The sequence below is a fragment of the Pectinophora gossypiella genome, chromosome 9, assembly GCF_024362695.1.
Source record: "Pectinophora gossypiella chromosome 9, ilPecGoss1.1, whole genome shotgun sequence".
Classification (NCBI taxonomy): domain Eukaryota; kingdom Metazoa; phylum Arthropoda; class Insecta; order Lepidoptera; family Gelechiidae; genus Pectinophora; species Pectinophora gossypiella.
Window position 1 is genome coordinate 8,811,861 of NC_065412.1, and position 23,098 is coordinate 8,834,958.

Sequence of the window (23,098 nt, forward strand, 5' to 3'; positions counted from 1 at the left end):
AGGTCAGACAAATATTCGCTTCTGTGAAATAAAACTGAACGTTTTTTAAAAAATATTTTTTATTATTTTATATATTTTCATAACAAGCCTAAAAGATAACAATCTTACACAGTAAAGAAGGCACTTGGGTAAAAATACTTCCTTGAACTCTTAATAACGATGATGTAACGGAGAATATTATAAATTAGCATAAAAGGAGTTCAAGCAAGGATTTAAAAACTTTGTAATAATGTGACAACTAAGGCCAGGGAAAGGAGAACAGTGGAAAGGAAAGTGGTGGACGCGGAGTCAGGTAACTCCGGTGCTTCGGGTTCCACTAGGGTCGGCCTGTCAGAAGTGTCGATGGCTGGAGCCTCTGTGGTTGTTGATGAGGTTGTCTCAAGAACAATCTCAGGGCCTTGAATGTAGTTCAGCAAGTCATCAGCGTTGGTCGCTGCCCACTCGAAGCTCGTGAGTACAGAGCGCGCACCATTAACCACAGCATTGTAATCATCACCCAAAGTCGCTTCATTATCGGCCGCCCATGATAGGAACTGAAATAAAATATTTAATTTATAATTAAATAATCTAAATTTTCTATCAAAATAACTGCCGGTATAGAATTAAATACTAATAATCTAATTGCAAGCAGTTGTATCTAATGCTTTAATGCAAGATAACATCTCTGTAATGTTATTATGATTATGTGGAAGCTTGTAATTCACCTAAATGTAGCTTATGTTTGTACTTAGTTTTTTGTTGTTAGTTGTTGTAAGCATTTTTCAATATATAAGTAAAATAATAGTATTTAATCAGATTTCGGTTTACTAAGAAAAACAGAATATTTAGTAGTTTAACTAGGTACTTGGAAAATTTTTGGCAATTATTTTATTATTCGCGGTATAAAATTAAGAAAACTTACAGTGTTGACATCAGCCTCGGTTCTCAGCCTAGAATACACGAATGACAATGGTCCATTTGCTCCACCAAACCTAGAAAGAATATTAAAAGATACGTTTATAAATTAGTAAATTAAAAAAAAGAAATAAATTAAATTGTACAAATTTAGTTAAATTATTATTTATTTTAATTAAAATATTTAAAAAAAAAATAACGGTGGTTAATTTATTTATTTTTTATTGTTTATTTATTTATTTTTTTGTTAAGTAAAAATTTCTTCTTGGCACAACTTTTGTCGGGGTTTAGAGCCCGGTGAGGTGTGGGGACCTGGTTTATTTTGCGATGGTTGTACCTTTTGTCGATTTGGCTCGGTTACATTCATTAGACCCTAGTTTCGACAAATCGGGTAGCGCTGAGGGCTCTCACCCTGTGATTTAACATTAGTAATAGAATCAAAAATATAGAATATAGAGTTAGGCCCAGAAGAAAGAAGAAAGAGGTTAGAAGAGCCCAGTGACTGCGAAACGCGCGCCATACAAGTATGAGTAAATACTTCAGCTTTGCACTCCAATCGTCCGCAAACGTTATGTACGGAGTTCCACGATAGTATATTAATATTTAAAAGGCCACCTTGTGCATTATAACCTGCAAGCCAAAAAATCTAATATCGACTATCATGCAAAGAAATCCCTCCTTATCACAGGAAAGCTGAAATCCTTAGTATGTTCGGGTATTTATCAAAAAAACAATTTACAGTATCACATTAGTAACGATAAAATTTCAGCCTATACATTGTTGGTAAATTAAAGGTTCTCATACAAAATTCGCGTTAGGGCCTTTCCATCCTCTTTCTACAATTCCGTGGCTAGGCCACATACTTATTAACAAAATATACTGTTTAATTTACTGTCGAAATGTTACGTAGTTAGCACTCCCTGTGATTAATGTTATAATTTTAGTATAATTGCAAGTACAAAATGAAAGAAAAAAATGTGTCGGAGACGTAGTCTGACAGCCTCCGTGATATGGTGGTTACAGCATTAAGCTCACAATATGGAGGTCCGGGTTCGATTCCCGATGAAGACATTGCTGAAATCATTTTGTGACACTGTCCTTTGAATCACCTAACTGTTCGAAAAAGTAAGATGATTCAAAAGGCACGTTAAGCCGTTGTTCCCGGCTATTAGCCGTAAAAATAGTCCCCATCACACAGTGGAGCAGCGTGGTAGAGTATGCTCCATACCTTCTTCGGTTGATTGAGGGGCGGCCTGTACGACACGTAGTATGACACGTAGTTAGTGGAATTCCTTGGTCTCTGGCTCTCTGCCCACTCCAGCGGAAAATAGTCACAATACAAAACTTACGCATCAATAACTGCTTGCAAGTTCTCCCTGATGTATTCGAAGACGATAAGAGTATTTCCTTCGTTGCCGGATACAACAGAGTTCCAAGCAGAGTTGTAGTCTTGCCGACGAATCAGTTCGTTCGGTTGAACGATGGCATCCAAGAAACTAAAACAAATAGTTTTATTCTTGTTAACATGTTTAAATAACTTAATGTATAACTAGGTATAACTTAAAAAGTAAAACCTAATGCTTACGTGTGTGAAGAAAAATATAGGATTTATTTAAACAAAATTTAGTGACCGTCACATTTTTTAAGTCATTCCGGGTAAATGGTCGCTACGGGTAAAATCCATAAAAACTTAAAATAAAGTTGTGATTCTTGTTGAATTTCTAATACTGAGACATATACTTATTAAATCAATCGTAAAGACAATAGAAATAATATTAGTATTTTTTAGTTTTTTATTTTGTACGTGAGTGCGTTTTTTTACCCAGTACGCTTACTTATACATACTACTACGTATTTTATGTGTGTATTGTATATATAGTTGTAAAAGTACAAACTCCAACATATTCATAATTCTGCTTTATAAAGTAACAGGGTTTCACCTATCATGTCGTATTCTTCAAATATAAGAAGTAGAGGTATGTTAAAAATATCGCACTGAAAATTCGTGTTCATTTTGTGGTGGTCGTAATTTACTTGAAGGTTTTGTGCAACAAAGCTAAGACGAACGCGCGAACTTTTACGTATTTTTAATAAGGTGATAATAATTGAGGTACCTAAAACAAACAGCACAATCCTTTACCTATTAATTGACTCAACATGGGGTGTGCAGCCGAGGGTCTGCAGAAGCACAATCTTCTCGGTGTAGACGTTGTGCGACTCAAATCTATTCCACAAACGGGTATAGTCCTCCACTGAACCTTGTCGGAGGCCATTGCAGTACACCCAATTGCGACTGTCGACTGCAACTCTGTTGGGAAGAATTAGTTCTAAGTATTTACAAACAGTATTATAAAATCTCTTTTATTTTTATCGTAATGAATTGGGAAAAATGGCAGGTAGGACTACCAAAATTAAGCACTTGGGTCTTAGTCGGTAACTTCAACATGGCTGAGGATGCCCAGGTAGGCGTGAACCTCATCCCATAGCGTCGTCGTCTGAGAGAATTAAGAAGTATTATTAAAACTACAAAAGAATCTTACTCAATTTCGTTAATAAGCAAGTTGTCCAGCGAATTTTTTGCCTCTTGTAGACAAGCATCAACGCCAACATTACACATAAGTGGTGCCAGTTGGTACCGAAGATAAGTCGTCATAAAAGATTCGTCATCGTCTTCGGTATAACCAATGGTATTCATTACTTCAGTGGCCCAATCAGCGATCATTGTCTGGAAGTATACAATTCGTGCTGTATTTTCAATTACATGCACATTGTGACATACACAGACACATTATAACATCATCGAGCTACGCTAGATATGGGCTGAAACCAAATCAAGTTTGTGATTCTCGAACTTAGTTTGGGTATAAGTACAAGGTTTATTTGAAACTTTTAGTATTAAATAAAATTTAAACTGAAGAAAAAAGAAATTGAGACTCATTTACTTACATTGAGAGGAGCCTCCAGATTAGTACCAACGAATCTGTTTCTTAGCCAGTTAAAACCAGTTACAGCGGCTACCCACGGGGCGTAGGATGTCTCACTCTTCAGGAACGATAAAATGCTGAAAGCTCTTGTGTAAGTCATGAGACCAGATCGTGCAAATTGGAATACATCATTCACAATCTGTAAGTAATAATAAAATAGTATTAAAAACTTCTAAACCTACCAAAAAATAACCAAAAGGTAAAGAAATGAATACCTGTGCTCTGTTATATTCATGAATAAGTGTTCTATCAGATCCACTAAGAGCAATAGCAATGAGATTCCAAGTATATGGGTCATAGTTCACTCTGTAGAAACCTAAAAAAGAAGTAACATTCAAAATGTGTTCAAAGCTGCAATGCAAAATTTAAAAATAATATTGTAATTTAACTAAGTACCTGTTTGTTGCTTATTAAATATGACCCATTCGTCACCAATGGATCCACGGTTGATAACAGTAACAGTGTCTCTGAGGATGTGCGTAGGTTTAGTATCATCAAAGTCGGAGTTTACTGTAGGCGAAGCAAAAGTAATAGGAACGATGTAGTTGCTATTGATCGTTGACGAAAATCCATTATTGATATTGAAGCGACGCTAAAATTAAAATTATAATGTTACAGTTGTAGGTATGATTTAAAAAAATAAACCATTTTGTTCACGGCGTTTAGGTTTACCTGGGTGATGGTCATGACACCGGTCGAATGATCAACCTGCACGTTCAGTACAGGGTGCCCTGGTTGTTCCGTCCAAGATCTGTAATACTCTGCCAGCGAGAAATCTGAACCATACAAGGCGAAAGCATTATTTTCGTCTCCAGCCTCTTGCAGTGCATTGAAAAGATCAATGGGAAGTACAGTTCCAAAGGCGCTACAAAATAGATTTATTATTTAATTAATAAATGATAAATACATTTTCTGTGGTTCTTAAATTTTAAACAATAAACCAAAATGTTTGCTTACTTGGCCTTTAGGTAATTTTGAAGACCACTCTTGTGGACATCACTGCCAAGTAAATGCTCAGTCATTCTAATAACAGATGCACCCTTGTTATAACTAATAGTTGAGAACATTTGACTAACAGATTGTCGGCTGCCAACACCAGGGTTAGTAAGAGGTTGAGGATTGTTTGCAGAATCACTAAGAAGCGACGTATGTACTTGTTCTACAATGAAACGAGTTTCGAATCCCATATCTGTTTCAACCTAAAAGATAAACAGATAGTTAATATCGAATTATGATTATAATAGTAAAACAGGTAATAATATTTTGTTTACGAAACTTTGAGCGTTGAGGTTTATCATTCGTAATAACTCCTGATTATGATTTCAAATGTGAATTATCTAATGTACTAACAAATGAACAATAGATTTACATACCTCGTTAGTAAGGAAGTATTGGTAATATCTAGCAAAACCTTCATTAAGCCAGAGCACATCCCACCAATCGTTAGTAACTAGATTTCCGAACCACATATGGGCAATTTCATGGGATAATATGTATGCAATCAATTGTTTAAGATTTTTGTTCGTATGTTCCTCGTGGTACATCAGGTAAGCTTCCCTAAGAAATAATCAGAACATTTGTTTTTTTAATAATTGGTGAAAATTGTACTGTTTGTACAAATATTAAATATTTAATCAAACAGTACAATTTTAAATATTTAATGCTGTTGGTTGGTGACTATTTATTTGATTTTACCTACTTACCTGTAAGTTAGCAATCCCCAGTTTTCCATAGCACCTGCTGAGAAGTCTGGAATGGCGGCTTGTGTCATTTTCATGTTTGGATTGACGCTATAGAAATCAATATCAGCAATATTACTCATTGTTTGAAGAAGCTCTTGTCCTACTTCATAAGCATACAGCCCTTGTCCGTCATCAATTGCTCCTGATCTGGCAATAACTTCGTAGAGTTCATTGTTGCTGGGATGGGTACTATAATCCGCAACTATAAGGGCTAACAAGTAAGTTGACATTATCGGTGTTTTGTGATATATGTCATCCACGTAATCATAACCTCTGAAAGAGAAAATATATAATTGTATTATAACATTATTAACGAAACTAATCATAAATATCCCGTGTGAATATACTAGTGTATAATGATGTAACTTACACTTGTTCATAGGGAACACTTTGCTCAAGTGTGGTACACGACCAGCTTTTGTGAGTTGTAGGGTGGCGTATTGTGATATTAAAAGTAGCCTTGAATTTAGGTTCATCGTAGCAGGGGAAAGCATAACGAGCTGATGTGCCCTGGAATTGTGTTGAAGCCATCCAACTGGAAATAATGAATTACATAATAATATTTGCTTAATAAACCCACATTTTAAATTAATTGAAAGTTTTATTACTGTGTTGTGTTGTCCGGAGGATTTTTGAACCAACTTCTGTATATGCCGTACATGTCGTCACGCATTGCGCCCTCGAAATTAATAGTTAGCTTGTATTCCGTTTGATCCGAAAGTGAGAGACTTGAATTGTACTCCAAATTCGTATTAGGCCGAATACGCAAGAATTCATATTCTGTATCCAAAAAGCTAGTTATTGGTATGACTTCATCTTCTTTCGTGAGACTTATTGATCTAAGTTCGGTGTGGCTGGAATGGATAACTATTTCGTGAACTTCAGGTCTTGTAGCTCTTAGAAAGATTTCGACCTCGCCTGTATAAGTGAAGTTAGTAATATGGACTGCCCATAGGATATTGTAGTGACTAGGCACAGTATCAGTGGGTAGTCGGTACGGGTTGCCGGCATCGTTGAATACGGCTACATCAGCTAATTTGTTCATTTGTTCAAATGGTCCATCTGGAAGTTGCTCATCCACGAAGATCGTGTTTCGGGTTGGTGGATTTGGTAAAGCATTAGCAGACAGCAATGCCACAGATAACGCCAGCAAGTGTACCGGCACCATCTGTAAACAAAATGTTGTTATGGAAGTGATGTCTAATTTAATGACCACAAATTAAGTGGTTCCGGGTCTTATCGCCGAATTTTATCCTGAATATATTTCAAACGTCAACCAAGGTAGTATTTTTTCTTTAAATCTAAATATGAACTATTTAAAAATATGGTCGATGTTATTCTGGGCTTGGAATTAGTAACCATAATATTGTTATGGTTCTTAATTTTTCATCTTAAAATGAGCTTTTCTGCACTCGTGAGCAGTTTAAGATATACTTTTATTACATCCTATATATCAAAATAACTGTGAAATTTCCATGAAAAGGCAAGCATGACGTCATAGAAAAACTAGTATAATCTCTAATTTATTATAAAGAATTTAGTTTTATGGTAAAAGGTGTTTTCTTTTTTAACTTGCCTTGCTTTTCTTGTTTTAAAAAACCTAGGTCTTAGTAAGACTCTAACCGATTCACATACTTAACTACTAACTTTAATTTATTTGATAGTTAAGGTTGTGAAATTGGTCGAATACTGAAATGGTTTATCTACTTTTATCAAGATAAGGAACTAATATTTCTAAAGAAGAAACTATATCTAGTTATATAAAAATTAGGTACGTATTATTGCTTAAGTAGATAAATAAAATGTAATCATATATATTTATTTCACGCGTTACCCCCCTAATACAGTATTGGGCGGTTTTTTTTTATACTATTTTACAAACACATGCAGACAAATATAACAGACTTACTCGTTTACCCGTAATTATTATTCAAGAAAACTCCACAGTATTGAAGTCTTTGCGATAGGTAGTCCTAAGTTGATGCTCAGGAAGGTTTATGACTGATAGAATATTTACTAAGTATGTCAAACAGTTGCTTTTACAAGATTTCAAAACCATTAATATTGTAAATAGGTACCGTTAGTTTATAATAAATCTATTGATATTGTAAACTAACGACAAATGTTTAAAAGCTATTTTTTTTAAATCTTTATTTAATGAGCTTTGTCTCAAAAGTGACAATGCCGCTTAATACAGCCTCATAGAAAAAAAAATAAAACAAGGCTTGAAACCCAGACGTAAGTATTCACTCACATCTCAATTTCAAACCCCGCTTGACCAAATTGTAAAAGCTAATTTAAAATACGCTTTCACGTTCATTCATTCAGCATTCTAGAGTTCTGAATCCATTTGTGACTATTTGAGTCGTTTTACCGCAAATTAATTTGCGCTGAGACGTACCTGGTAAATTGAAGATAAGTAAGTGTTAAGTTAAAACCTGTTTTAGTCAGAACGCGTTTTTCTTAGTTGTTACTAGATTTTACTAGAGACCTTTATTAAAACTAGAATTTGGTTCTGGCACTCCCAGGCTGCTACCGAGACACGCTCGCTTCGCTCACTTGGGTCGTGGCCGACTCTCATTTTTTTTTTAACTTTTGGTGGTTTTACTCTTGGCCCCAGACTTGCCCGAAGGCATTGACGAGGCCTAAGATGGAGCGAGCTCGCCCAGAAGGTGCATGTTTACTCTGGCTTCGAAAGCACCCGGGTTATATGCATTCGAAAATACAGAAGACGGCAGAGAATTCTACTCCATAGATGATTAACATAGAATAACAGACTAATCAGAGCTCAGTTTTACAATATTAAAGATTATAGTGCCCATATTACAAGTTATTTTGAAAAGTGTCCTGTCGCGATGCCACGGCACACTTGCTTCACTCGCTTGGCTTGTGCGCTACAAAGACGAAGTTGACCTGAATGTATTTTTTGTACAACGTTCACCACCACTCTAATTATTTTACAAAACACCAATTATTCACATCAAACAAAAAAAAATATTGCACAATAACAGAAATGTACAAAACTAATACAAAACATGAATATAGTACAAATGGGCAGTCTTAACGCTCTGAAATAATTACTTCCAGGAAATCACTACTAGGATTAAATCTATAATCATTATTAATGAGTGTTACCGGTTAAAGATTACACCCAACTGTATGTAACCTACCTATTTTTTTTATGTTTAAGGAAAAAATTGTATGTAACGTATATAAAATCATGAAATACCTTACGAGGGGAGGTCAAAAAGTTCGCGGAATGGAGGGGTTGGAGGGGGTTGGTTTGCTCGTACAGGTAGCCGCTAGTTGCACACCTCATTAACAGTATATGTACCAAGTTTGAAGCAAATCGGGTCATTAACGTTTGAACTATCGACCAGCAAACAAGTGAATCGGGAAGAACTCAGCGAATATGGAGAAAATTGAACACCGCGCCGTCATTAAGTTCCTCACCAAGCAAGGAAAATCCGCTCAGACGATTTTTTAAGAGCTGTTAGCAGTTTACGCGGACTCTGCCCCTGGTAAAACCATGGTTTACAAGTGGCATAGTCTTTTCAAGCAAGGAAGAGAGTCGATTGAAGATGACCCCCGCTCCGGACGGCCCATTGAGGCCACCACACCGGAAATCATCGAAAAAGTAGAGAAACTTGTATTAGAAGATACCCGCTTGAAGAAGAAGCAGCTTGCAGCAATGGTCGGTGTATCCGAAACAAGTATTTTAAATATCCTACATCAACATCTTGGGATGACTAAGGTCAGCGCAAGATGGGTTCCAAGAATGCTCACGCCACTTCAAAAAAGCGAGCGTGTCGAGTGTTCTCGCCAGTTTTTAGAGCTCTGTGGAGAGAATAAGGAAGAAGTTATGGCCCGGATTGTTACTGGAGATGAAACCTGGGTTCACCACTATGAACCTGAGTCGAAGCAAGAGTCGATGCAGTGGCATAAAAAAGGCACACCTCCTCCAAAGAAGTTTAAGGTGTCACAATCGGCCGGATAGATCATGGCCACTATTTTTTGGGATACAGAAGGTATTTTGCTGATTGATTATAAAGATCGTGGTGTGACTATAACGGGACATTACTACGCTTCTTTACTGGATAGATTGAAAGAAGCTATCAAGGAAAAAAGAAGAGGAAAGCTGTCAAGAGGTGTGCTCCTTTTGCACGACAACGCACCCGTCCACACGTGCCATGTTGCGACGGCTGCCATTCACCGATGCGGGTTCGAAAAATTAAACCACCCGCCTTACAGTCCAGACTTGGCCCCCAGCGATTATTATTTGTTCCCAAAAATGAAAAAGGAACTGCGTGGACGAAAATTTGGCGATGATGAAGAAGTCAAGTCTGCAATTTCGGCCTATTTTGACAGCAAAGAGAAATCTTTTTTTTATGATGGAATAAACAAATTATTTGATAGATCCGGAAAATGTGTTAAGGTTAAGGGAGAATATATTGAAAAGGAAAAATAGTTTCGTGTTTAATTTCGACCCCCTTCCCCCTCATTCCGCGAACTTTTTGACCTCCCCTCGTACCTTGGTTGTTTTGGGCGAATGAACCAACTAGCGGGATGCGGACCCGCAAATGGATTAAAATAATCTAAACAATTGCAATATACGGCTCTTTCCGTAATCAAGAATTGATAGAATATCAAAATCATTATCAAATAATGACCAGCTTTTCTTATCGTTTTCGATTATTTTACCGAAGAACTGACGTATTAGGAGCCTACCTATATCTTTTTAGGCATACTTACCTACGATACTCGTGGTTAGATAGGTAAGTACGTAATATATCTACATGAGAATAAGAGTAGGAATAGAAATAGTCTCGCCTCTTCCCCACCGGGGTATACCGATTATGGAATTCTTCTTAATTTGAAAAAAGTTTATTTGTCTGACTCTGATTTTGTTTTAGGTTGGGTCTAGTTAAATAGTATCTCACATTTTTTTTTTAATTATGACCAAACCTACTTTATTATACTTTTTTTCTACCTTTGCTTCAATCCTGATATGCCTACTTTAAAAACTGTGTAGGTAATAAAACACTATTTTACAAAGTTACTAATTATATTTTTCAAATTGTTATAAATACAATATTATGCATTCAGATATTAAAATAAAATTACAAATATTATATTTTTATTTACATTTTTAACGTTAGACCATGATATTAGGTAAGTTATTTTTAAATAAAAAGACAAGTAGTATTGTGCAATAATTATAAAATATTATGCAGTCTTAGGACTAAATAGAAACTAATAAAGCATGTTAATTTATTTCCAATTGTACAAAGATACGAAAGGTATGAAAAAAATCGTCTTACATTGGTATATGGACAAAAACAAACTGAATAAGATTATTATTATTCACAATTGAACAGTTATTAAAGGTGGTCCTATTATTTTACTACAAAACCGCTAAGAAAATACCTTAATATATGATAAACATGAAACACTTCCCAGTTTTAGTAACATTTAAATTATTTATAATAAATACCTACTACGGCATCTAAGAATATTATATAATTCATACTATCTAGTATTCAATAAGTATATAAAATATAACTATTGAACTACTTTATTTTTATTTTCAATTATCTAAAATGTTCATATCGTATAAAAAATGAACTTGAATACTTTATAATAAATAGATGTACTTAATGGTAAATAACCTTACTTAGGTAACAGTTGTTACTAAAGTACCTGTCTGAGATTTAAATGATTTCTTGAAGTGCATGAATTTATTTGAAAATAGACATTGTTTTAAATTCAAAATCATTTATTTGCTTATAAAACGTTTATCCTATTTCTTCATCCCTCCTTCATTTTCATTATTTTTAAATTTAATGCACATTTCATTATTTACGGAGCCTTTATTTAATGTAATATTTATAAGCATGTTTTACACAGCCGGACTTTCTGACTTGGTCCGTTTTACAATTAGTATTATTTTTATTTTATATACAACACAACACAATTCTTTGGTTTTTTCCAACTAGATATTCAAGGAAATATCAGCCAATGGAAAATTTTCGATTATTAATTGTATTGTAATCGTTACTTTTAAATAAGTTATTATCAGGTGACTAGGCAAATTCTTTTAATTGTGCTGAGTATACATTATCAAAGAGAAGGAATTACTTATATCTTTTAGGGAGAAAACCTACATTAATTAGTGTTTATCATGTACCCCTCATCTTATAATAAAAATCTTTGACCATTGTAAACTAGTCTTAATCGTAAACGATAATAAACGATTACTAATTTAATTGAAATGTTGTACCTTATTAAAAACTTAAATAGGAAACATTAGCCCCGATTCCTGCAGACACCTCCTAAATTTATTTTAAGTTTTACCCGTCCTTTTCTTATGCGCCGAAAAGGAAAGGGATATACGATTGACAACTGTAATTTTAAAATGGATGATTCAATTAATTAATAACCCGAGCGCATAAAATAGGCATCCCTCTGATATTCAACCTGTTTGATATGTGCTGTCAACTTGATTCTGTCGAGTTATTGGACAATATAAAATTTGGGAGGGATTTGTAAATTTCTGCTTAATATTGACGTGTGTTCCATAAATTTTATGACTGTCGATTGGGCAATGTCGACGGGCGTCTCTTTCCTTTTCGGTGGATAAGAAAATGACAGATATACCTTAAAATAAAATTAAGTAGATGGTATGTACTGGAATCAGCTCCACTGATTATAATAATAAAAATACAAAAACATTTGTTATTTTTTGTACTGGTTCTTCTCTACTCCTACGTTCAAAATAACTTAACCTTACTCTAAAAATACTGCACCGTTCTAAATTAAAAATGAAACTTCAAGACTGTATGAACACTTCATAAAGATAGATTGAGTTTCTAAGGCCGACGTATTGATCACGCGTTAGTAAGTTCAGGTTTTGGCGCAGTTAAGAGCCAATCTACGATGGTTTGATAATTGCTCTGCATCCACTGGACATTGGCAGCTGTACGCTCCAAAACTTGCTGCACTGGCCGGCCTAGTTCTGTACATGACTCCTGGATGAACCTCTTCAGCTGAAAATGTTAAATTTCGATATTAAAAATATTATTATCCATAAATCGTCTCCCTAGCATTATTCCGTTTTTCACAGGGTCCGCTTACCTAATCTGAAGATTTGACGGGTCCGGTTTTTTTAAGGAAGCTACTGCCTGTCTGAAATTCCAATCCGCACAGGGACAACCAGACCCATACAGGTTAGGTCACATACCTCCGAAAAATGCATTTCCCGGGAATGTGGGTTTGCACACGCTGAGCACGTGATAATCATTTATGATCCAAATGTGAATTTGAAAACAAATTCAAAAATCTTTGGTTTAAGCCTGTACCTGCGATCTCAAAGTTCTACCAATTATTTTATCCATAAATATCAGCTAGAATATTATCAACATTCTACGGACAATGGAATCGGTCTGATTTTTTTATTATTATTAATATGTTTGATTTATTGTAGTAAGTAGTAGTATTGACACCTCTATTTTAGATTCAATTATTTTAATTATCTATGTGAAGATCATTCTAAACGACACGGTCCGAGCGACGAGGGATGACCGAAGAACCAATAGGGCATATCTACTATTATTGTTCTGAGTTGAATAGTCCTGTGGTTCACCGGCTTACTTCTCAAACGGGGAACGCCTCTTCGTACCCTGGTACTAGACTTGCACCATCATCACCAGCCCATTAACGTCCCCACTGCTGGGGCACAGGCCTTCCCTATGGATGGATAGAGAGATCGGGCCTTAAACCACCACGCGGGCCCAGTGCGGATTGGTGGTTATTAACGACTGCTAATACAGCCGCGACCAACGGCTTAACGTGCTTTCCGAAGCACGGAGGAGCTCGAGATGAAAACTTTTTTTTGTGGTCAGCCATCCTATGACCGGCCTTTGCGAAAGTTGCTTAACTTCAACAATCGCAGACCGAGCGCGTTTCCCGCTGCGCCACCGAGCTCCTACTTGCACCAAAGACTTATTATTATTTTTTTTTTTCACTAACACAGTTGGCTCGACCATTATATATGGCGATGGCTAAACACCTATCACGTTGGTCTGACAGAAAGCTCAATAAGGCGTGGGTAATCAATTCATCTTGTGATGAATGTACACTGCGCACTGTGCAATGGATGTACTCTGACTACCCCAATTTGGATATAGTCGTGAGCTTAGATTATGTTGTTCTGAGTCGTTCAGACACTTTCCTGGATTCAATGCTGCTGCTTAGTTGGTTAATTTTGTATCAAAACCGATTCCTGTTTAAGAATTATTGATGTAAAGCCATTATGGTGTCTTCGGAAATGTTGTTCAAATTGGTAAAATTTGTAAAAAAAAAACCGTTTTTGTAGGTACCTATCACTATGATTTGATTTTACTCGGAAGCCTGCAATATTTATTAGATTATAATCATCATTAATTGATTGATAAAATCTATATGAACATTACTCGGAAGCGATGTGTAGTATCAACACGAACCGCGTTGACATATCCTTGAGCCGATATTTAAAAAGTCTTTTTGACTGTACAAAAGTTAATAAACAAGATACAAGTTAAGTACCTAAAAAATAATATCTAAGATGAGTCATCTCGAATAACACGTAATCGCTTTTACCTGAGAAATTCTGATTAAAAATGTTTTGAGATTTTTCCATTTCTCTTCACCTAAATCTTTGCTGTTTTTGACGTTATTTATTGTAGATTCTACTCATCATGAAGCCTTCTCGATCCTTCCACTTATAAAATATAATTACTTATAAAACAAAAATATTACCTCTTCGAATTCATGCGGCTGGTTCAGTCGTCTCGTGACCACCTTCACAATCGAATTGAGAGTAGACACTGACCCCACACTAAAACAAAAAGATTTTGACACAGTCAATAGAGAATCAGGTTTGTAATGGAATGTTTTTCTCTAAAGGGCACAATAAAAAAACCTAGTCACCTGTATCTGTAAAGTAAATTACTAGTTCTCATCTGATGTATACACACACAAACCTATTTTACCATTGGTATACGTAAGATTATCCTACTTGTAATGGTACCTAACTGACACAGCCCTTTCGCTTAAGCTTGTTCAGCGGTTTAGAGTACTCTTGATCTTTGTCGAATTTTGGAAAACGAAGGGGGTGTTTGTGTAACTTAGTTTTTATCTTGACAGTTAGAAATCCTATATTGTCATTGCCTAAAAGTTGTCAATTTTCGCTAATTATAGGATTCTAAGTTACAGGATGAGGCTTCAGCTTTGGAAATCTTGAAAAGGTCCTTTGCCGGTCTATTAGATTAAGATTTTCCTTATTCTACGAGTATGTCTGTCCTTCGCTACTAAAACCGAGACGATTTACAATATTCTTCGATTACATTTAAGCTAACTCAAGAACACTTACTATTCCTTTAGTCGTTGCCAATTTCCTCGCACAAAGTTGAATGCTATAGGCTGACCGATAGCGGAACCTGCAACCGCTGAGAAAACTCTCACAGTATCTTGCTTGCGGATGCCCGTGTCATTGCGCAGAGAGAGCTCCAAATATCTGGAAAATATTATATACATGATCATTAAGTAGCAGCAGTGTTTGGATAAGTACGACTATTTGGTACATGCGAAATGATAAAAACTGGATTTAACGCTGAGATAATGGGTTTTAATTTGAATGTAAGATTAGCTAGTCACTACATTATCTTTATTCTTGTTGGTTATTGCGACAGTACTTAGTAATTCTAATTTCCTGTGCTCCATACCTATGATTCATACTACTAATACTGTGAGATTGTTATGATGACACGGATGATGTAAGTAATGATTATAAGGATGATATGGATAAGGGTAATATTTCAGGTTATAATACTCTTGTTTGAAATCTGCCTTACCTATATAACAGGTACGGTGCTCTGGTGCAACCAAGCACGGATAGTAAGAGTTCTCTTTCTGATGGAGAACTAGCCACTTTGAATCGTTCCCAAGCGAAGTTCCACTCTCTCGCTCCTCCGGCGTGAACACCAACGCAATAGACAGTACTGCGAATGTCTGCATGGATCCTACGATAAGAAAAATAAAAAAGTTAGAATTAAAATAAAGACACCAAACGTAACTTATAAACTAGACGACGAGTAACGAAAGAGATAAGCAAGAAACATGGCTTCGAAAGAACTAATCGATTAACATAAAAGTACTTTCATAAATATATGAGTAAGATTAGAAAACATACAATTCCATAACTTTCAGACACATTGAATAGGTACTATAATAAAGAAAACTACAATTAAACTCGAAACTGATAAATTGAATATGTTGAAATGTATGTGTTGCTTTTATTTAGAATAAGGCACCAATCATGTTACAGCGGTTAAGCTTTAGAAAGAGTGTTACAATGATTTCATATTTTTTAAAACGTTCATCATGGGAATCATAAAAAAACACGGACGTGCGTTTGAAAGGCAGTAAAGTATCTTACTCGTTATAAGCATCAGGATTCGGAGTAAGCATCCAGTTGGTATACATCCTGACCGCTTGTTCTAAGCAGTCTGCATGTTCCAGGTGACAAGCAGTAGACAGCAGATCCACCCTGTGCTGAGCACGAACCACGCTCTCGTTCTCAGACACTTGCCAGCCTAAATCCTGCACAGCACCATCCAGAAGACCCAAGACGTAATGCTGAAAGTAAAAAATGGAACAACGTTAGCGATCAAGGTGTTCATGGTAGTACCTACTCAATGAGGAGGTAGTAAATAAAACTACTTTAAAAAAAAAAACATTTTTGTAAAAATAAAAACCAGAGAGACAATGCTCCCTGTTGCTTATAAAGATAACCGAAGATGATGAAGATAATGTACGTAATGGTGTTAGTCAGTTTCTGTAATCCTTTAGTTGCTTTATATCACTTGCGTAGTTTACGATAAGCAGGATGAAACATTCCAAGATTTTTTGTGTATCTCATACTCAGACCATATCTAAATATTTAGTAAGTACAGCGTATTTTTTATGTTATATTATTAATAAGAATCAATTATTTATTTCAGACTTAGAATGTTAGTCGAAGTTTATTTTATTAACTAGTGTTAGTAACAAAACAAAAATGTTTTAAATCTTATACTAATAATTACATTGATTATCAATATTTATTTGTCTGTCGTCTATTTCGATACCAATTATGTATAACTTCCAACAATCTGTTTAATATAACATGATGTAGACATTTTTATCGATTAGGTACTACATTTTAGTATGGAGATACGATCTTAGTCCGAATTTATCACATTTTGTTGATATGCGTAATGCCACTAAAATATAGGTGCGAACTGATACTAGTAAAATTTACTACATACTATACATTAAAATAACGATAAGATAATTTTATTTCGTTTTTACTACGACTAACGCCACCTTTTGACAAATGTTTAAAATAGTGAGTGTAATAATTAATTTTATAGTCACTTTGATCCTGTGGTTTACCGGGTTGCTTTGCCGGTACCGAATTTGCACCAATGAGTTATTAATTTATATTAAGTGCAATCTTCACTACGACAGTTGGTTTGACTATTAGACGGCGATACTGCTAACCACTTATCACGTCGGTCTAACAGAAAGCTCGGTGAGGTATGGGTACTTAGTTCATTTCGCGATTGGTGTACCTCTGAATAATCCAATTGGGATATAATATAGTCAGGAACTTATGCTGCGTTATGTGAGTTAAAAAAGATGATAGAGTTATGTAGTATTACTAGAACCCTATTTGTAATTTGGTAATCTATGTTTACAGATAAAAAATATCTATCTTTGTTTCATGTTTGCTTTTTTGTTTTTTTTTTTCTATGTTTGTGAGATTCTATCTATCTATCTATCTACAGTTACGCAACAAAAATGGCCCGCGGCTTTTTATAGTTCAGAACCAGATTCACGTGACAGTAAGTGAATGAACAATATCTTCGCTACGTCTTCTTTTATCTTCGAATACAGTAATAAAGACTCGAACGGATAATTACTAAGTTTATAGTTTTGCTATTTTTACTAAAACCCATTACACTTGTCTTGAAAATTCAGAATGTGGATTTATCTCAAGGGATAAAATGGACTGTAGTGGATACGTTCTTTATTTAGGATGGTAAAAAAAATATTCTTTTTCACAAATGGCGTCAATTATCTAAAATAAATAATCCGGATTCAATTTGTAGTTCTAAAATTACTCATATTTTAGATTTAGAATTACGTACCTTATACTCCAAATAGTAAGCACCTTTTGAAAGCATAGTATCAATGTAACCTAAAGCCACCAGTCCTGCTTTCCAAGGGACGTAACTTCTCTCATGTTTCAAATAACTTGTGATGTCCAACGCAAGTCGATAGTCCAAACGTCCAGATAGAGCCAAGTTCATAGCATCGTCCACTATTTGGGCTCTGTTTATTGGATGGATCTCTTGAAACCGTTTAGGATCGTTCAAAATTTTGACAATCATTTGCCAGTTTCGACTATCGTAGTTTATACGATAAAAGCCTGGAAAAAAGTCAAATATATAATTAATATGTTTAATATAAGTAACACATATTATCACTCTCAGAGGTTTGCTGGAAGTCGAACGTGTACATACCTGTCTGTTGTATATTTGCAATGAACCAATCATTAGGACCGGCAGAAATGTTTTTCACTACTATTGACTTCTCTCCTCTTAACCAAAGTTTAGGTCTTGTAGATTCAAAATCTTTTTCCGAAGCTGTGGTGTAGGAAACAGGAATCCACCAAACAGGAGATTTTTCGGTTTCAATAGTACTATTGATTAGGACGAACCGTTCCTGAAAATATTAACAGTGATTACCATGACATGATATTTGACTCTAATTTGAACAGTAGGTATCCCTATAATTATTTAAATTTACAAAATGCGCTTAAAATATTTCGATTATAAAACTGAACACAAATAGACAGAAAAAAAAACTCATTGCCCACGTAGTACTATTTGAAATGTGTTTGGGTTCAAAACCTATTTAGTTTCTACTACTCCATTGTTCATAGTAACAGCTATTTTTGCTATAAGTACCATGTTATCCAAAATCTCACTAACCTGTCTGAATGAAAATATACCGGTATCATAATTCCTCGTGATCGTTAGTATAGGGAATCCAGTTTGCAGTGTCCAAGAGTCCATAACAACAGCGACATCGGCTTCAAATTCTCCCATTTTCCTCGCAGCATTCGTGAGGGCACTCCATAAGTCTCTTTGTTCTGCATCTCCGAATTTTCTAGCATTCAGGTAGTCGGTGATACCAGCGTTGAACACATCATCAGTCAGAAAGTGGTTCATCATACGCAGGATCGCTGAACCTGAAGATGAATTTGTGTTTTTTTTATACTGGAAATTATTATTTACTTTTTTCAAAATCGTTTGATCTGAATCGGCAAAATTGTTCATTTCTTATTTTATTTATATATTTGAGGAAACAATTGTAAATTTGAGGCCAATAATGAATAATTAAGAAAGAAACATAAATTAAAATAATAAAATACTCGTAGATATTCCAAAACATTCTACAAATGTCATGCAAAAGTAAATTATAACACGCAGTAATAAGTTACAACATGTGTTACCTTTTCCATAAGAAATCTTGTCGAAGATGGCACCTATTTCCTCAGGATTTCCGACTTCTACCGAGATTTGATGAGATGACGTCAGAGCATCAAGCTTGAACACGCTCTGAACTTCATTTAGCACAAATATTTCCATAAGCTTCCAAGACTTTTCAACCTGAAAGTACGAAAAAAGTTGTGTTTGAGTTCAATTAATTAGTTACTATACACACACAACACTAAATTATTATAGTGACAAATACTTATGTAAGTAATCTTATTTTACATGACATTAGGACGAGTGCCAACGAAATATATTAATTAGCGAAACTGTAATGCTAAATTCCATAGCTGCATCAATATTTAGAACTGTTGATTGCAAAGTTACGATCGCAGCTCTATTTTCTCTGATCACTGGAATCTAATTATTTTCTTCGGAAAGCATGTCAAAGTCATGGATGTTAAGTTAATCATAAACAACTTTGTAGGTATCTATCTAAATTACCTCTTACTATTCTAAACACTTTTGAAACACAATAAAATAAGAAATTTAGTTTTATTTTGTTTTAAATTTGATAAATACTATAATATCTTTTTGTAAATGTTTGTGATAATTTATTTTGCTGTATTGATCTGAAATGAAGCCGCTTCTTAACGTTTGGACTGTATTTTTGTGAGCATGTATTACGTGTGTGTGTGTGTGTTTGTGACGTTTTTATTATTATCGTTATTTTAATATGGCGTTTCCGGGAATGTTCCCGACGTGGGAATCTTCATGTTGTAAAAACTATTCAATAGTAAGGGCACTGGCTGCTTTTATATTTAAAATTGTTCTTTCTTGTACTTTAATCTTATCTGCCTAAAAAGAACCCGATCTTATAGTGGACATATGTTTATATTATACTTACAGCATCAACAGCAACGTATTCCACATAGGAAGCGAACCCTTCGTTGAGCCAGATATCAGACCACCACGCAGGCGTGACCAAGTTGCCGAACCACTGGTGTGCAATCTCATGAGCCACCACAGATGCAACACGGGCCTTAGCTGTACTTGGTGATACTCCTGCATCATACAGCATTGCTATTTCTCTGTAATATAAATTTATAATAAGAATCAGAGAATTATTAAAAGTTGTAATAAATCGATTGTCACTTGTCAAGTGGGCTATTTTTAAGTTATACTTTGTTTATTTTTGGAACAATTAACAGCTAAACATTAGAATTCGAACGATATATATACATATTATACACAATATGTTGTTTTTGTCTCTTCTGTTTCATGACAGTTAGATTTCAATGTATGATTTGCATATATTACAATAACAATTTTAATTGCAGTTTTAATTAGGTTGCCAATCAAATATCGTCTCAGTAGAGTCAATTAGTGGACGTGCTCAAATTTTTTTTAATAAAGACCCTACAATAGGTTCTACATTTTGAAACAATACAGAAGTATTCTGGAAAAACGATGGTGACCGAACAATGCAAAAACGTAGAGACATAACATGTAAAATCCATAATTATCAACCAAATAAACAGATTTATAGATCAATTGTGGCAATATCAACAGTCACGCATTATCGTCTAATCCCGGGAGGGGAGATTATTACTTTGTGTGGCGCAAGTATTTTTATTAGTACCATTATTAGCGTGCCAGACGTAAACGAATAATAAATATTATCGAAAATGAAAAGATTGTATGTAATACACGTCACAAAAGTACTAAGGCACATAGTTTTATATTTACTTTAAAGCTACCTACTAATAGTTCAGTCCATGGTACCTAAATTAATATTTTTATACGAACATTTCCTGTTCGAAGCTAAACTATATGCGCCATATAAACATAATTTTTAACCTTGAAAGTAAAACTGTTATCACTTTTACACAAGTACATTTTCATTTCCTATAGACGTATCTGGTTTATGTCCATATTATTATCACGAATTTCAGTTACTCTGACTCACCAATATTTAAAATAACTCTTGTCTAGGAAGACTAAGTCAGCAGTACTCGACAACAAAATTTATGTCCCAGAAATGGGTAAAATGGCACATTGCCAGATGATACAAAAATCTCTCGCCAGCATTTAATTCATATCATAGAATACGATTCAAATCATGTACTCACAAAGTATAAATAAAATAAAAGTATAAAGTAATTCTAGAGAGCCATAGATGAAATAAATTATGAATCATCTATAAAATGAGCAACATCTTGTGTGGTATCAACAACGTAAAGAAGAGAGCATCGTAAAAAAAAAATTTGAAAACATAATGTTTATTTTAAAGCATTTTATTTTGCAGAAATGAAGCTATTCGAAGTACTTTTGATTTTACTGATTTTTACTATTTGTAGTGTAGTATGAAAACATACATAAAGAAATACTATTTTTTATATACAATATTTTTTATTAGCCAGTTTTGCCTTCTGCCGCAATTTGATATGATCTGCAAACAAAATGAGGAAAATTCCCAGAAGTTTCCCAAAAATCCACTTTGTATTAATTTGATTATTATTATGGTTGCCGTCATAAATACGAGGAAATAAAAATGACATGTACTGGCCAGATCAAACGTATGAAAATTAAGCTTTTACATCTATATACAATTAGTAAAAAATGTATAGTAAGTATTTCTACAAGACCACTTGGCCTCCGTATTTGGGATCTTAGAAGAGATACGCAGTAACTTTTCAGCCCGCTCCCGCTAATTCTTTTGAATTGTGTCCATATACTCCCACCCCAATTACACAAAGATGATAGATGGCAGAGTGCGACCGCGGCTAATGAGGTGTCGCGCCTCACTCCCATGATCCCATCCTAACATCGATCAGTATTGGAAGCCCTATTCCAACGAAGGGCGATAAATCAATTCCTTTCGGCACATTATGATGAGAAATGCTGTCCCATATTGCATTTAAGAGATGTTTTTGGATACCTATGGTGACGTTCGGTATTTAAGTTGTGCATAAATTAGTTATTGTTATCAACTTTTTACAGTATTTTATACATTTTTTTGTGATCTCGAAAATTGTGTCTTAATATTTGTACTACCTCGTTAAAGTAGTCGTTTTTCACTATAATTTTTAGGGTTCCCTAATGCCTTTGGGTTGCCTAATGGCAAAAAACGGAACCCTTATAGACTCCGTCTTATAGAGTCCGTCCGTCCGTCCGTCCGTCCGTATGTCACAGCCACTTTTCTCCGAAACTATAATAGCTATACTGTTGAAACTTGATAAATATGTGTATTCTATCAAAATTTATTGTTTATTAAACAATAAATTTTGGGGGTCCCCATACATAGAACTGAAACGCAAAATTTTTTTTTTCATAAAACCCATACGTGTGGGGTATCTATGGATAGGTCTTCCAAAATGGTATTGAGGTTTCTAATATCATTTTTTTCTAAACTGAATAGTTAGCGCAAGAGACACTTCCAAAGTGGTAAAATGTGTCCCCCCACCCCTGTAACTTTTAAAATAAGAGGAGGATAAAACTAAAAAAAATATATTATGTAGATTAGCATGCAAACTACCAACGAAAATTGGTTTGAACCAGATCTAGTGAGTAGTTTTTTTTTTAATACATCATAAATCGTATCGAATTTTATATTATGTTAGATTAAATCTATACTATGTATACTGTAGCTCTATTTATTGTCTTTTTGTGTACCTAATATAAAAAAAAAACAAATCAAAAACAACTAACAGATACACAACTAAGATAATAATGATTTTACATGACTAAAATAGATTAAATTTTTATCAAGTTTATATATAACACTTTTACTCAATTAAGAAAGCGACTGGCCAAATCTTACTCTGCCTATCCTAATCGGAATTACAAACGTGTTTGAATGTACTTCGTAATTGAATAGTGACACTGTATATTGCTA

The 23,098-nt window shown here is 34.7% G+C and overlaps 2 protein-coding genes across 3 annotated transcripts in view; both read right to left on the reverse strand.

Annotated features, from left to right (window-relative positions):
* Positions 1–61: 61 nt before the first annotated feature.
* On the reverse strand, positions 62–10,242 carry LOC126369581 (membrane alanyl aminopeptidase-like). The gene is made up of 15 exons (XM_050014063.1): positions 10,152–10,242; positions 6,229–6,788; positions 5,991–6,155; positions 5,582–5,893; positions 5,252–5,435; positions 4,836–5,077; positions 4,551–4,743; positions 4,275–4,470; positions 4,094–4,194; positions 3,841–4,017; positions 3,435–3,619; positions 3,035–3,202; positions 2,244–2,390; positions 902–971; positions 62–533 (listed from the first exon to the last, which is right to left on the reverse strand). The coding sequence occupies exons 2-15, from the start codon at positions 6,786–6,788 to the stop codon at positions 213–215; spliced, it is 3,021 nt and encodes a 1,006-aa protein (XP_049870020.1). The 5' UTR covers positions 10,152–10,242; the 3' UTR covers positions 62–212.
* A 520-nt stretch (positions 10,243–10,762) lies between these two features.
* LOC126369589 (aminopeptidase N) overlaps positions 10,763–23,098 on the reverse strand; it is a 33,210-nt gene continuing 20,874 nt past the window's right edge. For both annotated transcript variants that reach the window (XM_050014070.1, XM_050014071.1), the window contains exons 5-14: positions 20,108–20,291; positions 19,221–19,377; positions 18,697–18,956; positions 18,226–18,427; positions 17,851–18,131; positions 16,095–16,294; positions 15,511–15,678; positions 15,030–15,173; positions 14,417–14,495; positions 10,763–12,666 (exon numbers count right to left, since the gene is read on the reverse strand). In XM_050014070.1, coding sequence (XP_049870027.1) covers positions 12,508–12,666; positions 14,417–14,495; positions 15,030–15,173; positions 15,511–15,678; positions 16,095–16,294; positions 17,851–18,131; positions 18,226–18,427; positions 18,697–18,956; positions 19,221–19,377; positions 20,108–20,291 — 1,834 coding nt within the window. In that variant the 3' untranslated portion in view covers positions 10,763–12,507. The remainder of the gene's footprint in view (positions 12,667–14,416; positions 14,496–15,029; positions 15,174–15,510; positions 15,679–16,094; positions 16,295–17,850; positions 18,132–18,225; positions 18,428–18,696; positions 18,957–19,220; positions 19,378–20,107; positions 20,292–23,098) is intronic.

Coding starts and splice junctions, on each gene's coding strand:
- LOC126369581 (XM_050014063.1), bottom strand. CDS start 6,788: ATGGTGCCGGTACACTTGCTGGCGTTATCTGTGGCATTGCTGTCTGCT. Junction 6,156..6,228: donor CCTCCGGACAACACAACACA/GTAATAAAACTT, acceptor CATTATTTCCAG/TTGGATGGCTTCAACACAAT. Junction 5,436..5,581: donor TGGGGATTGCTAACTTACAG/GTAAGTAGGTAA, acceptor ATTATTTCTTAG/GGAAGCTTACCTGATGTACC.